A 16,762-nucleotide genomic window follows, 5' to 3' on the forward strand; every position below is an offset into this window, starting at 1 on the left:
TTGTCTCAGGGCATCTTTGCACAGCCTGTACCATGGGTCTCATTTTTATACTTAACTTTATTTATACAGCACAAATTACAACAAAGTAATCTCAGTGTGCTTAACATAATATGAAGTCCATATTAAGAAAAATAATCCAACAAGATCTACACGAACAAGCATTTAGTGACAGTGATTCACTTTTTATTCCGACAGACTTTTATTGTACCTTATTATGTTTTTATGATAACTGTGTCTGTCTGGCTTTAATTTTTGAAGTGTCCTTAAATGTTGTTGGGAGGGGCATGTGCATTTTTTTTGTACTTTGTGCAAGGATACAAAATTATTCTATTCTATTCTATTCAGAGGTAAACCATCGGCCTCTATGGCTCTTTGTGTCCATTGTTTGTTCTTGTGCTGCCATGATTAGTGCCTCTGTGATGTGTGTTAGTCTATACTTTTCCAGTCACTGGTAGGCCTTCATGATATCAAACACTTTCTATCTGACACTGGTATGCTCCATGTAGGGGTTTGTCCCTCCATGTTGCTTGTTCCCAGTATCGTAAAGCTTGATTCATGCTACTAACGCAGAGGTTGACCAACTAAAGTTCTGCATCAAGGGGCTGCCTGTGTCACTTTGCAGTTTACTTCCATTCTCCAAGAGGGTTGTGTGTGTCTATGTAGGTACAGAGAAGCATAGCAAATATATTTTTTAAAACATTGTATATCTTCTGGTCACAGTAAACAATGTTTCATATCTTAAAGCATCATAAAGTGCAAATAACACAGTTAATTGAATAATATACTTGGTCTTTTTTCTTGTAATCTTGGCTGCTTGACTCATCGCTCTTATTACAAATCCTTTCATGAGAATCAGGCTTTTGTCTGATTTGTAATAGTCTTGGGAATGGATACAAATTCTCAGTGTTCACCAGATGGTGTGGAGTCACAGTAATCCCACACCAGACTCTACGGATCAGATTATCTCATCTAGACTAGAATTCATTTGTGTTCACGTGTAATTAGCTTTTAATGCATGGAAAATATGATAATAGTCCATATCACTTCATACTCCTTAAGAATTACCAGAAAGCAATTACATGCAGTTCATAATAGGGTTGGGAACCTGTGTACCTCACGATACGATACGCGATACAAAGCTCACGATAATTATTATCTCACGATATGACGTTACTGCGATTATCGATATATTGGTCAGAAATAAATCTACGATAATCTATGACATAACAAGAAAAAAAGATTAAGTGAAAAAATACAATTTTTATTTTATATCTCTGAAAGACAATAAATTGAAAAAGTGTCCTATGTGACACTATTTTAGTGCAACATTTCTGTAAATAAGTGTCAACATACCAATGTAAACAAATAAGTATCTCCAATAGTGCTTTCTGTAAACAAAAACTATGGTCTTTCTTACCAGTGACACCAGTTAGTGCAATATTCCAGTAAACAATATATTGGTTCCTTCAACAAACAGTGACAAAATTTCTGTGAAGACCTACCTGCACATTTTAGTGAAAAAGCAGAAAAGGTTTTGAATTTTTTTTTTTTTTTTTTAAATCGAAAAAAAAAATAATCGCTACTTAGCGGGAGCATATCGATAAACGTTCGTGCAGAAAAATATCGTAAAATATCGCCGTATTGAGATATTGTCACACTCCTAGTTCATAATGTTGTCATTTATTTAACATGTCGCCTATTTAGCATTAGCATCAGAGTGCTGCACTTAGGAAAGCACAATGATGCAAGCAGTGGCTAAGAATGATGACATGTGAGAACTAATGGAAGCTCCAGTTGATGCAATATTACTATTATTTATAAAAAATAAAATAAAATAAAATAAAAAAAACCTTTTAAAGGCACTTTTAATCAGAACAGATGTGTTTATTTTGTGGATTTTGGAGCTAGCTGTAAAAAGGGTGAAATTAAAACAAATCTGAAGACAGAGTTAAAATGGTGTGACAACATTGTAATTCATGACACTCACCTGACAGAGGATTTATCTGAAGGGAATACTGTCGCTGTACTAGAGCATGAGGAACATTTTGGAACGGATGGCATGGAAGATTTACACGAATTAACTTTAGTTCAAGACCTTGGATGTCCTTCATTAAAGTTTCTAACCACCTACGTTTCTACCTAACCACTGGAGACAGATAAACTAAATGCTTAAAATATTGGATCAGCACTAAATTTATAGGCTATGGTTTTTAATTGATGATCAGCTGATAAACACACTCTCAGAGTATGTATTTATTTATTTTTGCTGGTGTGATCTATCTCAGCTTTTAGAGCACTATATTGGGTGTACCTTGAACAGGAAACCAATCTATTTTTGGGCCAACATACAGAAAGAAACACATCCATGTGCACATTACCTCTAATCTAATTCTAAGTAATAATTTAAAATATTTAAACCCCTTCTCCTTCCAATTTAATAAAATTACAGTGGACACCTTTATTGATTGTGTTCAAATTAAAGAAAAGAATCACTGAAAGAGTTTAGTTGTTTTTGATCCATTAAATATGTATAAGAATGTGCAGCCCCCCACACTGATATTTATAAAGACAGCTTAACAAGAATGACTCATCCACTGTTTACGTTAACATGCACCATTATGCATTAATAATTCTAAAAGGTATTCACAGTGCTAAAGCCCAGGACAACATTTTATCCTTGTGGTCAAATTCTAATAATTTATTAATAAACAGAAATCAGATGTAGTCATTTTTACGTGTTTATTCACAGACAGATTTTATCAGCAGACAAAATATACAGAGAAAAGTAGGATTTATAGAGCATTAACACATTAAGATCTGCTTTTCTTTTAGTGACTTTAGTCCATTCTCTTGACTCTGGACTAAGGCTTTAAACGTAGTTTTACAAAAAGTTCAAAGAGTGATTTTTTTTCTTCTTATAGACAAACACATGCAAACAATACAAGTAAAAATAATATAAGCAAAAAAAAAGAAAAGAAACAGAGGCATCGAATGATTTGTATGACTGATTCATGGGATCTAATGATGAAAGTCAACGTACTATTATACAGGATGAAGAGGAGTGAGAATACAACAGGCAAGTGAAGGGTTAAAGACAAGCAACTCATCAGCAGGTATATGTTAGCATTATGGAGAACATGAGAAAAACAGCAAGTGATCCTTAATGATTAGCACAGGCGACTGCGAGAGCCAAGAGACACACGAACCTCTAGGGCACAAAAGAAAACAACAGGCGGACACAGTGACGAAGCATGGAAGAGTGATCTCCCTTAACGACTGTAACCACTGTACCAACCCACAAGGGTCCTTAAACTCATCTTACTAACTATTAGCTAGAGGATTGTACTTGGAAAATCCCTTGAAACTACTAACAGATTAATATTGCATCACACGCTTGTGAAAATAGTATCTAATTTATCCAGCACAAAAAAAAACACATTCTAAATGACACCATACGAACCACAAACTTAATTTTGTTTAATTCCGCATGTAAAGTGCAACTCAGACGTGGTCAGATCCACAGAGGAGTGCTACACTGGCTGGGGAAGTGACTGGGGAGGTGACGTAGGGTGAGGCGGAGGACACGGAGACAACAGTTAGACACTTTCACGCTTCCTCGCAGATAACCGTTTCCATAACAAACGTGTTCTCCATGTGGCGGATGTGGTGGCAGTTCTCTGCCTCACGCTTGTTGATGCCTGTAGAAGTAAAATAGAGCGAGGTACAGGGAAGGAGATCAGCTGGGATTTTATGAATACAAAAACAAAAAACATAGTGCTAACAATTTATCAATCCCTTTAAAACGTTTATAACAACTCACGTCTGCGGGTCATGCGGCGATTCAGGCGGTACGTGTCCTTCCCGTTGCACAGGCGGTAGATGAAGGGTCCCAGCTGACGCATGTTGTGCACTTTGCCCGTCACCACCATCTCCTCATGGATGATGTAGGTCTGAGGCAAGTATGTTCCTTTCTGCAGCACACAAACGCAAAATGACAACATGCTCACTGGGGGAGGAGCATCATTTGGTCATTTGGTGTCATTTGGTCAAAAATCCATCATCATTTTTGGGCATGTTATAATTCAAAGTGTTCTGAGTGGACAGCGAATCTCTCCTTCTCTTGGCCCTTTAGAAGGCATTTAAAAATCCAGCAGCATGATGCTGGATTTCAGCTAATCAGAGATCTTTTTACAAACTGAGTGCTCCATGAGCCGTTGTGTGCATTAGGCAGAGTGATAACAGATGGGACAAATTGCTTGTAAAACTAAGAGAAGCATATCCAAGGTGAACAATAATTTACAGTCTGGTAGTGAACTCGGTACAAGGATAACGGTAAGGGCCGATAGGTTTCGAAACAGGGAGAGGAGGGGGGAGCGTTGTTGTTTCTATGCAAGTCTCATGATTTTACATACTGTTGCTTTAAAGCTTTCATGTGTAAATACTGCTTTTGAAAGTTTAAATCTCCCATACAGCTTCTGTTCATTCTTATTCATGGATGCGTCTGAAGAGCTGCTGTAATTGTATCATTGTTGCTTTAGGTGTCTCTTTATCTACGACTAGTTGCCTTCGATTCTCTAGAATATGTCTGAAAGTGACAAATAACTTTGGGACAGTGGCTTATTTGTTTATTTCTGTTGTTTTCTTTTTTACAATAGCTGGCCTTGCCAATGTATCGCCATTAGGCGGTTTGTATTGTTTGTCATATTGTTTGACATTTCAGAAGATACCACAGAAATCATCTTTGGAGAGGAAGAATTAGCTCCATTACCTTGACATTAATCAGTAGCTCCCAAAGGTTGCGTGGAGGCATCACAATGGTGGTGTTCAGTTCAATCACGTAGCACTTGTCCAGAGCGATGTCATGGTAAGCAGTCAGTCCCTAAAACACACACAGCTCCGTTCTCAGTGGGATATACAGTAGGATTGGTTTGTTTATATAACCATGGAATCAGGCCTGGGCAGTATACTGAGATTTCTCTCATAAGATCTTTCTAAAATGCAGTGTCGTCGTTTAAAAGCAATTTGTGAATACAGGACAAATCCTTCAATAGGGCCACATGTGGAACCAACACGCATTTCCCTGATCTGTTTTTTTTAAATGATAAATCTAAAAAGCTCCAAACAGGAACACGCTGTGGTAAATAACACGTGTGTGGCTGCCTGCACAGTTTGGATGTTACTGTCACCTTCTGCTCATTCTGCTCAACAAATGTCCAACATTTCACTCTCAACAGTTGCATATCACGTCCTCTCACACAGTGAAGCCTGTCCTTTCTCACACTTCAACTTCTTGACTAAGTCGGGGTGATTTTTGCATAAAGGGAATCAAAACTACGCAAAACAATAATCATTGTATACTGAGTGCTTGAGTATGTGTTATTGATCAGATGATTAGGTGAAATGTGTGCTGCCTCTCACTCTGTGGAAGTCATGGATGATATCAGCAGGATCGCTGCCTCCAAAGTGGGGCACAGGCACCGATATCTTCTCATAGTTGTCAGCCATGTAGATGCCAACGTTCTCCTCCAGCTCCTGGCGACCACGCAATGGAGCGTACGCCGAGTCTTCATAAAGCACTCTGCAATGGAACAGGTTCTCCTCTGGGATCTGAGCACATATCAGGAAACAGATGAAAAACTACTACTTTTGCACTGTTGAAAATCAACATTTAACAGATGAACATAGGAATCTATGTTGAGGTACGACAAACTAAATAGAAATAAGTGGATTTTTAACCAATTTGTGCTCTAGTTCACGGGTTCTCAACTAGGGTTAGGCACCAAGAACCGGTTCTAATTAGGAACCGGTTCCAAACATCGGGTTCCAAAACCGTTACAAAGATAATTGAATTTCGATTCTTTTTTTCGATTCCTAAATACCCGCACTAGTTTGTTTCCGCGGCTTGCTCTGCTTATTTATGCGGGTTTGTATAAGGTGCATTCAGAATGCGACTAGCGACTGCAGTCTGTGTGTGTGTGAGGTTGTATGTCTGCTTACGGAGCCGCTAATCATAGGCTAACAGGGGAGAGACAGCGCAGCGCTGATCACTTCTTCTCCAGCCTTATCATAGACAGCACCACTTCTATGGTTTAAATGATTAACTTAGGGAGTTACTAAAGGATGAGTTCACCCAGAATGTAGGCGTATTCAAAAGTTAACCGCTTAATTTAGCCCTGGTAAATGAGGAAGTGTAGTCCAGTCCTCTGCTGCTGCCGTCTCTCTGTAGCGGGGGAGGGGCTGCTGCCTCGGCAGCCATAAAAAGCAGTTGTTGCTTTTTGTTGCTGAAAACATGCACCGCATCATGTTAGTTTAAATAGAGGAAGAGGCTGGGATATTTCTTAGCATTACACTTTATAATTATTACTGACACATTAGACATGACACAACAAAGGAATACAGAGTGTTATCATACTTTGTCTACATTTAGAAATATCGCTTTTATTTTGCTACTAACTAGGACTGGGCAAAAAATCGATTTAATTGATTTATCGAATTTGTAGATAAAAAATATTTTATTTTGCAAATTCGAATTTTTAAAAAAAAAATATATATATATATATATATTTTTTTTTTTTTTTTTTTTCCACCACAGTTTTTTCAGATTTTTTTTGAGTAGGCTATGTGTGCCACAGGCATGTTTCATGTTTTATTCGCAATATGCTGAGATGCTAAGGGAAGAGTTTATTATTTTTTAATTGTAATGTTATGTTGTAAAATTTATGATTTCTTAATCAGAAAATTTAAGCCACTGTGAAGTTGCTGTTGCACTTTTGCTTAAACCTGGGTTAAAGCTTGAAATCATTTATTTTTTATTTTGGGATTGTTCTATGCATTTTAACTCTTGAGGACAATCGCAGCAATAAAGCTGCATTTTTGACAATATATCTGATGTCTGCAGTCATTTTTAAGTGCATTGAAAAAAAAAAATCGAATCAAAACTCAAATTTTTCTTTAAAAAAAAAAAAAAAAAAAAAAAATCAGATTTTTTTTTTTTAGGCAAAATCGTCCAGCTCTACTACCAGCTGTCAGTGTTCAAAATGTAGTGGTGTATTGTGAAGCAGCCGATCACGAAACAGGAAAGTCTTACGTGTGGTATGAAGTAGTAACGATAGACGTAGACCGAAGCCAGGACCAGACCAGCCATGAAGACCACCAGGCCAAAGGTCAGGCAGCACAGCCCGTTAAGGGCAGACTTCCTGGGCCTCAGCGGCAACACCAGCTCATCCTCATCCTGCTAACCACACACACAGCACAGCAGCAATCAGACATACTTTCAATACTGCTGACTCATCATCGCAGTGTCAATCGGGTGGAAATGAGCTGAATTGACAAAGTGCAAAAATAGAAGTTTGCATAAAAAAAGAGTTGGAAGCAGGCGGCAGGCATTATTAGTAGCACTGAGTCTCCTGGCAGGAGGAAGAGATGATAGAGAGAATGGTTTAGAAAACTGTGCAGAAGTGATGAGTAATCTCTGTCCACACGCCTCCAGTCTGACTATCCATCTGTCGGTGCCACGCAGCCATGTACGTGGGCTGGGTGGCTACACACGGATACTATCGTAGACTCACTCGGTGAGTATTTCTATTTGTGACCAAATTGGAAACTTCAGAAGTGACACAGACAGAGCGCTGTGTGGTGACAGGTGAAAATATCCAGTGAAGAAGAGAAACAACAAAAGAAGCTATTCTTAGTTCAAACTGTTCACAATGGGAGGAAACGATGGAAAGATGAAAACACTTTGGAACAAAAAGGATGGTGTGACTGTGACAAGCCTGAGAGCGTTGGCTCACATTAATCCTAACCCAGGGTTTTCCAACCTTGGGGTCGGGGCCCCATGTGGGGTCACCAGAGTTTAAATGGGGCCTAAAATGTACAAGAAAAACTACTGATAAAAAATTTTATTTTTTATTTTTTTTTAAATTATTATTCTTTTACCAATTAAAACACAATCTTGAATGATTGTATTCAATACTTTCTCTTTGGCAAATATAAATCTAGAGTTTATAATAAAATGCAGTACATAAAAACCTGAGCTGGTACAAATTCTTACTAAATCATGCAACTCTGTATTTGTAATACAGTATAACAAATGTGATCAAAAACTAATTCTAGAAGAAAAAAAAACCGTGTTTGGGGTGACCAGAAATTCTTGATATCAAAATGGGGTCACAATCCAAAAAAAGGTTGGGAACCACTTCTCTAACCCTTTGATCTGCATGAACACAGCACATCAACTACGTAGGTGGTGAACTTGATTTACCATGATGGACCTGCAAATTTCAAACTATTGCAACAATGTATCAAATGTTCCTACGTTAAGTTTATATCATAATCTTGTTGAAATGCAGTATTTTTCCATCCAAATGCACTTGAGAATGTAATGTTTCCTTGTTTTGTGTCCCAGCTGGCCTCTATAGAGTGATCAGTGGAGGAACACAGCATTACCAAGCACAGGAAACAGGGTTTGTGTGGTTGTGTTAAACTGCTGACACTTCCTGAAAACACAAAATAACTATAAACTCAGGTCACATGAGGACAAAGCGACACCGTGTGATCATCACACATTAGTTCTGGGACGTTTTGTACCACCTTAGAGCATGAAACAGCACATACGCTTCTATGATCTTATCCTCAGTACATTAGCACAACCATATTATGTATCATCAGTACACACAGCAGATGTGGCTTTGTCCTGTTAAATGCTTTACATTACATTCATGCATTATCATTTGTTCATTGGGAGCAGTATAATAATAATAATAATAATGTAAAGAGATAGAGCAGATGATGATGTAGTGAGATGCACATTTTCTGCATCTTTTAAATTGGCAGCGGCTGTTACGTCATCACTGCTGCAGAACAACAAACAGGTGCAGCCCTAACATCATTGCACACAAAGGTCCTGCATTAAGCTTTAGTTTAGCTTCAGTGCATTGACAACAATAACCATAACAGTAACAGTAACAACATGCACGGAGGGAACCCGCAGAGGAAACATAGGGAACCATCGCAGGATGTTTTGCTTCCGACCAAATGGCGGTGGTTTGAGCCCCGTCCTCTGCAGGCCCAGCAGGTGCTCCCCCTCTACTCCCCTCACCCAGCTCCATCTCCACCACCCTCTGTCTCACCATCGGATGAGGAATGAGGATCTCGGACTTGTCGCCATCACCGTCCTTCTCCACTTTCTGTCCCGCTACGGGCTGGAAGCTGATCTTCACCATGGCGGCTATAGGGCGCCTTTCACGTCCTCCGAGTGTGGCTTGATAGCAGCTGACCACCTCTAATGAAACACACACACACACACACAAACACACCGTGTGAGCGCTGCTGTGTGACACTGCACCCACCCAGGAGCTGCTCCAATGGTTTTGTCCTCGGATACCGGAAGTGAGCCTGAACGGACCAATCACAGCCCGCTGTCAGCTGCGCTGGAACACGCCCCATAGACGACAGAGGGCGCACGTGTAAAAAGGGTCAAGTTAGGCAACTGGCAGCACGGGGGCCACATGCGGCCTTCAGGCTCATTTTGTGCGGCCTTCAAAACATGTTCCCAACATGCAGAGGTGAAAGTAATGGATTGGGGTTGTGTTTGATCAGTCAATGTCTTTGGAGGGTCACTGTCATCAACTGACTAAAAAATGTTTTTACCACCTGAGAAATATCTCTAAAGAGAGGTGAACTGGTCATACACGTGTTTATTGTTTATCATCACGCATTGACTATAGTAATTCTGTTTTCATTTGTTTTAATAAGTCGACCCTAAACAGACTCCAGATCATACAGAATGCTGCTGCCAGGCTTTTAACTAGTGCTCCCAGAACATCCCACATCACCCCCATTCTTTCTATTCTGCACTGGCTTCCAGTGAAGTTTCACGTAGATCAGTGGTTCCCAAACTTTTCACAGTCCCGTACCCCTTCAGACATTCAACCTGAAGACATGTACCCCCTACTTCTGCACTCTTAAAAACATAATGTAATGTCATATATAATGTAGCCCTACAGTGAATTTCACATATCCTGTTGAGGAATAATAATATATAATAATAAAAACTAGAGTAGTGAGGATGCAGGTGCTGACCCTCGTCACACTGCATTAGCTTAGCATTAGCATTATCTAGCCTTAGAATTAGCCTAGCTATAGCATTAACCTAGCCCCAATATTAACATTAGCACAGCAATAGAATTTGCCTAGCATTAATATTGACCTAGTATGAGCTATAACATAGCATTATCATTAGCTTAGCAATATCATTAACATTAACCTAGCATTAGCAATAACCTAGCAATAGCATTAACATTAATATAGCAATAGAATTAGCCTAGCATTGACATTGACCTAGCATTAGCATTAACCTAGCATGAACATTAACTGCTCTATTCATATTCTAGTTTCCAATGTTGTCATTGTTTTTGAATTTTCATTCACGTACCCCATATGACAATTAGCGTACCCCTGGGGGTAAATGGTAAATGGACTTGATTTTATATAGCGCTTTATAACCACACTGAAGCAGTCCCAAAGCGCTTTACATATCAGCTCATTCACCCAATCACTCTCACATTCACACACCAGTGGGACAGGACTGCCATGCAAGGCGCTAGTCGACCACTGGGAGCAACTTAGGGTTCAGTGTCTTGCCCAAGGACACTTCGACACATAGTCAGGTACTGGGATCGAACCCCCAACCTCTCGATCAGAAGACGACCCACTACCACCTGAGCCACGGTCGCCATACGGTACCCATACCCCACTTTGGGAACCTAGGGCATAGAGTATAAAACCTTAGTTCTTACTTTCCTAGTGTTACATGGCCAGGCCCCTCAATATATTTCAGACTTGTTGTGCCCTTACACTTCAGGGCGAAGCCTTCAGTCTTCAGGTCAGGGTCTCCTGAAGATCCCAAAAACTACATTTAAAACACGAGGTGACCTGGCGTTCCAGGCTGTAGCCCCCAGACTCTGGAATAACCTGCACCAGTCTCTCCGAGAGCTCAACTATGTGGACTTTTCAGAAAAGGTTTTTAAGTGGATTTAAATTTTGTATTATCCTTTTATGACATTGATCCTATGTAATGCACCCATGTTTTATTATTCTATTATGATGTTGCAACTGTTGGAATAATTTATCCACAGCTCTGTACAGCACTTTGTGATTTTATCTGCAAAAAGCACTTTATAAATAAATTACTTACTTACTTACCTTTATGGGTATTTGTACTTGTTTGAGTACATTTATAAATCAGTAATTTTACATGTAATTACTGAGTAAATTTTTTGGTTTTTGTTTTAAAATGATCAATGGAGATTGTGAAACGACAAAATATTAAATGTCCAGACAACAACCACATGCATCACATGATCATAGCCAACAAACCAGATTACACATAATGCACCATGCTGAAACAGCATTGAATGAAGATTTTTTTTTTCTCAGTTTGTAAATTAACTATAGTTGGAGCCTGAGAATTTTTTCATTTTGAATTGAAATAATTGGTGTTATTTTTATTTTTTTTAAAGAATTGTTTATTTTATACAGATGCCTTTGTGGAAAATTAATTAAGTTCCAATTGTGAAAGATTTGGTCTCTTCCATTTGATGTTTAAACAGGAGATGTTTACTGTATGCAAGGAAACCATGGAAAGATTTATTACCAAGGATAAACATGGGGAGTGAAAGTAAGTACTTCTACTTGTGGAGGAGATATCAGTACTCTTTACACCTATGCCAACATGATACACAAAATAACTCCAAAAACACACAAAACAAGAGCAAGGTGCACAAACTATAAACAAAAGAGCACAAGGTAACAACAAAAAAAAACATGAAAAGATTCTTAAAAATACATAAAATGCCTCATAAAACACACAAAATGACAACAGACACATGAAAGAACAACACTTATGCAAAATGATATTAACAACACCAAATGGCAACAAAAAGACAGTTAGACACACACAAAGAACAACAAAAAATACAGAAAACAACCAATGGGCAACAAATTGCAAATGGGAATGACAGAAAAAGACACAAATGACAAGAACACACTAAATAATTACTAAAAAAAACCCCACATAACTCCAAAAACACAACATTTTGACTAAAAGAGAGGGAAAAATACAATTAAAAAAAAGCCCTTTGAAAAAATAACCATGTTTTTATTTCACTTTGTTATAACCTGTTCAATGCAAAAGGAAAAATTAATAAAATAAACAATAACATAAATAAGACACATTTTTAATGCTCCTCTTCAAATAGAATGCAAAAACCGAAACTGACAACTCATGCCAGTCTCAAGTTAAAACCAAATCATTATCATGACATTCGTCAAAAAATATTCCTATCTGTGCATGAACTTTGCATAACATCAAACTAGAACACTGCTTTGATTTAACATATGGACCTGAGGGATATTCCATAAAGCGGGTTATGTTCAAACTCTGAGTATGTTCAGGCTCAAATGAGGGAAACTCTGAGTATCCTATTCCAAAAAGCGAGGTACTGTATGTCCTTCTCTGAGTATGTTACCATGGCAACATTGTCCGTGAACTAAACCTGGTCGCTGGCAGGTTTTATCAAAGAAACCCTGGGTTTCTACCTGGCTCCGCCCACCTGAACACCGTTTCTTAACACTTTAATAAACTTTAACACTTTTCTCTGAAACACATTAGTAACATCTCACACCACAGACGTGATCACATCATTACTAATGTTGTGTTGCTTTAAGTCTTTTTTTTTTTTTTTTTGTGATAACGGTAATTTTCTTTATAACATTGTAGATGTAGATCATTAAGTGACAGACACTGAGAGGTTGATCTGCATTAAAACATCTACTGACATCTGTAGTAAAGTTCCGTGGATAATATAAAGGTAGAGATGACATTTTAAATAAATCCACTGTTAAGGCTTGATTTTTGTTTTATATTGTTATACAGTTAAATCTGTAAATCACAGCTCTGACGGTATGATGGCGGAGTGAGTTGTAACGCTGCTTTTGAAAGTGCTGGGTCGCGGGTTTGTGTCCCGTTTCAGTGTTTTTTTATGACATTTTTTAGGACGTTGAAATGACTCTGGCGACAATATTACATTAAAAATCAATATAAACGATGCAATATCAAGCTGCATTTACTGTCTTTATATCCAGTGTAACAGGAGGGGTCTCTATGCAGACATCCTATGCTGCTGACACGTCTCCTCAGACACATTTTATTCATATTATTCACCGCTCGTCACATCACTGAAGCAATAAAGTGATGAAGTGACCAAAAAGTGTGACTAATTATGGGTGATTTAAGCCACTATAATCACAGAAGACTGAACGCACCTTTAGAACAGGCTCATATTCCTCAAACACCGGCTTATTTCACCCATTACGGTGAATAAATCACGATTTTCCGGGTGGTTGCCATGGCAGCTCGACTCATCTTCGATCCATTGATGATAGCTTTTTATCACGCGCATGCACTTAAGTAACCCAAGGTTTACATACTCAGGGTTGATTGACCCACTTCATACCAGCTGTAATGGAATCCGATACCCAGAGTTTCCCATCGCGGGGTATGTTGACCCAGAGTTTATGGATAGACTCAGAGTTTGTTGACCCTCCTTTATGGAATACCCCTCTGTTCTTTTTCATCAGCATCAGCATGTCTATATTTTCTTGCAGTAATAAAGACCTTTAGACATTAACAACAAAGTTTCCTGCACTTGAAAAGACGAGATCTCTAGGGACAAATGTAGCAGAGATAGAAAGGTATGCTTACTCGTAACAGAGTCATGTCTTAGTCTAAATCCTGGCAAAAACAACAATGGCCAAAACTGTGAGTAAATGTTATGAGAAAACTGGAATATTTACCTGTTGATGTAGTAATAAAAGCTGACAAAACATGATTCAAACTCCATTTATTGGTTGACAAGCAAGTGCTTTAAGTGCTCGATTGGACTGTTTCCTAATTCCATCTGGAATCATCGGGGTTGTTGATGTATTTTGTTGTGGTTGTTTTAAAAGTGTTTTTGAGAGAAAGACACAATGGAAAACCAGAGAAGGAAATTGAAAAATAAAAAATAAAACAGCAAACCACAGTTTTGCAACAAAAATAGTTGCAAAACTGCCTTTGCATGCTCTCTTTTCTTAAACCAACAATATTGCTCTTGTCTTACAATTCAAAGGGAAGTTTTTGGTTTTTGTATTACTTGAAGCTTTTCTTTTTTTTTTTTTCCAAATCATATATAATACTTTTATTTTTTACATTTTTAGTAACAAGTTTTTGTCTGCAGCTCAGTGTATCTTTCAGAAAGCACATAGTTTCAGACTGTTTCTGAGCTCAGGAATAAACTGCTCATGAGTCACTCAACACTTGAATTGCTGAGTTGTGTTATCAGGGAACAAATTGTTACACAAAACTGTTAACCACCCACTTTGTGCCAAATGCCTGAAACAGAGACTGGCTGTTAGGACAAAGGAGTATACTGGGAGACTCAGCAGAGACTTTCCTACTACCTTAGAAGTACACAAAGTACACATTTATTTAATTGATATAAAAAACATGCATTGCTGTCTTAAAAAGATTGCATGTCTTGTAGTGTTGACCTTTGACAGCATGTGCAAAGAGAAAGGAAGAAAAAAGAACACAAAGTATGAAAAAAACTAAAGTGACGTAAAATAGGTTTATAACACTGCACTCAAGGACTTGTTGGTTCTAGAAGTATTAACTTGCTTTGGGTGCAAGAGGTCCAAGATGTAAATACTGGAGAAGCCTGCTTGCAGAAAATGTATTTAGGTCAATAGTATTAAGTCCATATTTTGTAAAAAAAAATACTGTATATTTCCATTTAGTACATTAGCTACAAGAATTGCCATGATCTTTTTAACATTCCAAACTGATATAAGGCTTGTAGGAAAGATGGAATGCTTTCTTACTTCTCTTTTTACAAAAATGAAAATTGTCATTAAGACACGGATGATTTAGTTTTTCTGTTCTTGCAATTCTGTTAAGTGATTTTTTACATAAAGTGATGTAAAATAGGTTCGTAACTGTGCAAACAAGGGCTTGTTGGTCGAGGAGTATGATTCTCCCTTTGGGTGTGAGAAGTCCTGGGTTCAAAATCCTGGACAAGCCCCAATAAATATAAAGTGTGTCAGGCAATGATATGAAGTCCTCTTTTCCTAGAGAATTATGGTAAGGCTTGCAAAAAAATTGGAATGTTTCCTTACTTCTCTTTACAAGGATGCACATTGTTAATTGAGTTGAACTGTTTTTGCATATCCATGAGTGCATTTTTAACTACAGTTGTACAATTGGTTCGTAGCACAGCAACCAAAGACTTGTTGGTCTAGAAGTATTATTCTTGCTTTGGGTGCGAAAGGTCCAAGGTTTAAATTCTGGACAAGCCTGCTTAAATATTTTTTTATTTCTGTCGATGGTATTAGGTCCATATATAGTAAAAAAAGAAAAAGTACTGTATATTTCCATTTCTTACGTTAGCAATGAGAAGTGCCATGATGTGTTAGGAATGTCTAATCTCTTTAACATTCCAAACTGATGTAAGGCTTGTAGGAAAATTGGAATGCATTCTTACTTCTCTTTTTACAAAAATGCAATTCTGTTGTGATTTTTTTACCAAAAGCAATGTAAAATAGGTTCATAACACTTTCATCAAGGGCTTGTTGGTCTAGGGGTATGATTCTCGCTCTGGGTGCGGGAGGTCCCGGGTTCAAATCCCGGACAAGCCCCAATAGATAAAGTGTTTCTGACAATGGTGTTAAGTCCATATTTGCTGAAGAATTCATGTAAGGCTTGTTGAAACGTATCCTTACTTCTCTTTACAAGGATGCACATTGTCAATGTTTAATTGAGTTGAACGGTTTTTGCATATCAATTAGGTACTTTTTTAACTAAAGTATAGTAAAATTGGTTCATAGCACAGCAACCAAGGACTTGTTGGTCGAGAAGTATTATTCTTGCTGTTGGTGCGAGAGGTCCAAGGTTTAAATTCCGGACAAGCTTGCTTGCAAAAATTCTATTTCTGTCAATGGTATTAAGTCCATATATAGTAAACAAAAAAAAAGTGTATATTTCCATTTCGTACGTTAGCTATGAGAATTGCCATGATTGTGTTCGGTATGTCTAGTCTCTTTAACATTACAAACTGGTGTATCGCTTGTAGGAAAGTTGTATTGATTTCTTACTTCTCTTTTTACAGAAATGAAAATTGTCATTAAGACATGGTTAAATTAGTTTTTATGTTCTTGCAATTCTGTTGTGATTTTTTTACCAAAAGCAATGTAAAATAGGTTCATAAATCTGTAATCATGGGCTTGTTGGTCTAGGGGTATGATTCTCGCTTTGGGTGCGAGAGGTCCTTGTTAGGTCTAAATACGTTAAGACCGTTGCTAAAATGTGAATGTTGGGTCTAAATACGTTAAGACCGTTGCAATCACATCTCAGAGAGAAAAACACTATCTGACTTAAAAGGCGACCAGAGGCAGAGAGGTGCGAGCTGCAGCTCGGAGAAAAACCCAACAAAAAGAGACACAAAAGTCCGATATAAGTTGGATTGCTCTGATGGTGATGCCTCAGAACTAGGTATTTATTATAGAAAACATAGACCACACCCAGAGGGCTGTGCAACAGCGCTCTGGGTGCAGGATTAATACCATATATGGTAACACAAAAACTTTGGGGGAGAAACGGCTCATATGTCCATGCAGTGGGTCACATACCCACACTGGCCCAAACTAGTTTAAACCAGCTATGGTGGAC

General features: G+C 38.1%; 1 protein-coding gene and 1 non-coding gene across 3 annotated transcripts; one reads left to right on the forward strand and one right to left on the reverse strand.

Annotated features, from left to right (window-relative positions):
* Nucleotides 1-2,722: 2,722 nt before the first annotated feature.
* Nucleotides 2,723-9,372, reverse strand: itm2ca (integral membrane protein 2Ca). Of its 2 annotated transcripts, none has more exons than XM_028465584.1 (6): nt 9,129-9,372; nt 7,088-7,231; nt 5,419-5,607; nt 4,769-4,879; nt 3,821-3,971; nt 2,723-3,698 (listed from the first exon to the last, which is right to left on the reverse strand). In XM_028465584.1, the coding sequence occupies exons 1-6, from the start codon at nt 9,219-9,221 to the stop codon at nt 3,607-3,609; spliced, it is 780 nt and encodes a 259-aa protein (XP_028321385.1). In that variant the 5' UTR covers nt 9,222-9,372; the 3' UTR covers nt 2,723-3,606. The 2 variants fall into 2 exon arrangements, with proteins under 2 accessions (XP_028321385.1, XP_028321384.1); XM_028465583.1 differs by having other exon boundaries at nt 7,088-7,234.
* A 6,288-nt stretch (nt 9,373-15,660) lies between these two features.
* trnap-ugg (transfer RNA proline (anticodon UGG)) lies at nt 15,661-15,732 on the forward strand. The gene has a single exon. It is a non-coding gene; the product is annotated as a tRNA-Pro (tRNA).
* Nucleotides 15,733-16,762: the final 1,030 nt, after the last annotated feature.

Source organism: Gouania willdenowi, chromosome 13, assembly GCF_900634775.1.
Source record: "Gouania willdenowi chromosome 13, fGouWil2.1, whole genome shotgun sequence".
Lineage (NCBI taxonomy): Eukaryota > Metazoa > Chordata > Actinopteri > Blenniiformes > Gobiesocidae > Gouania > Gouania willdenowi.

Coding starts and splice junctions, on each gene's coding strand:
- itm2ca (XM_028465583.1), bottom strand. CDS start 9,221: ATGGTGAAGATCAGCTTCCAGCCCGTAGCGGGACAGAAAGTGGAGAAG. Junction 7,235..9,128: donor TCCTCATTCCTCATCCGATG/GTGAGACAGAGG, acceptor GTGTGTGGTTAG/CAGGATGAGGATGAGCTGGT. Junction 3,972..4,768: donor AGCTACTGATTAATGTCAAG/GTAATGGAGCTA, acceptor TGTGTGCTGCAG/AAAGGAACATACTTGCCTCA.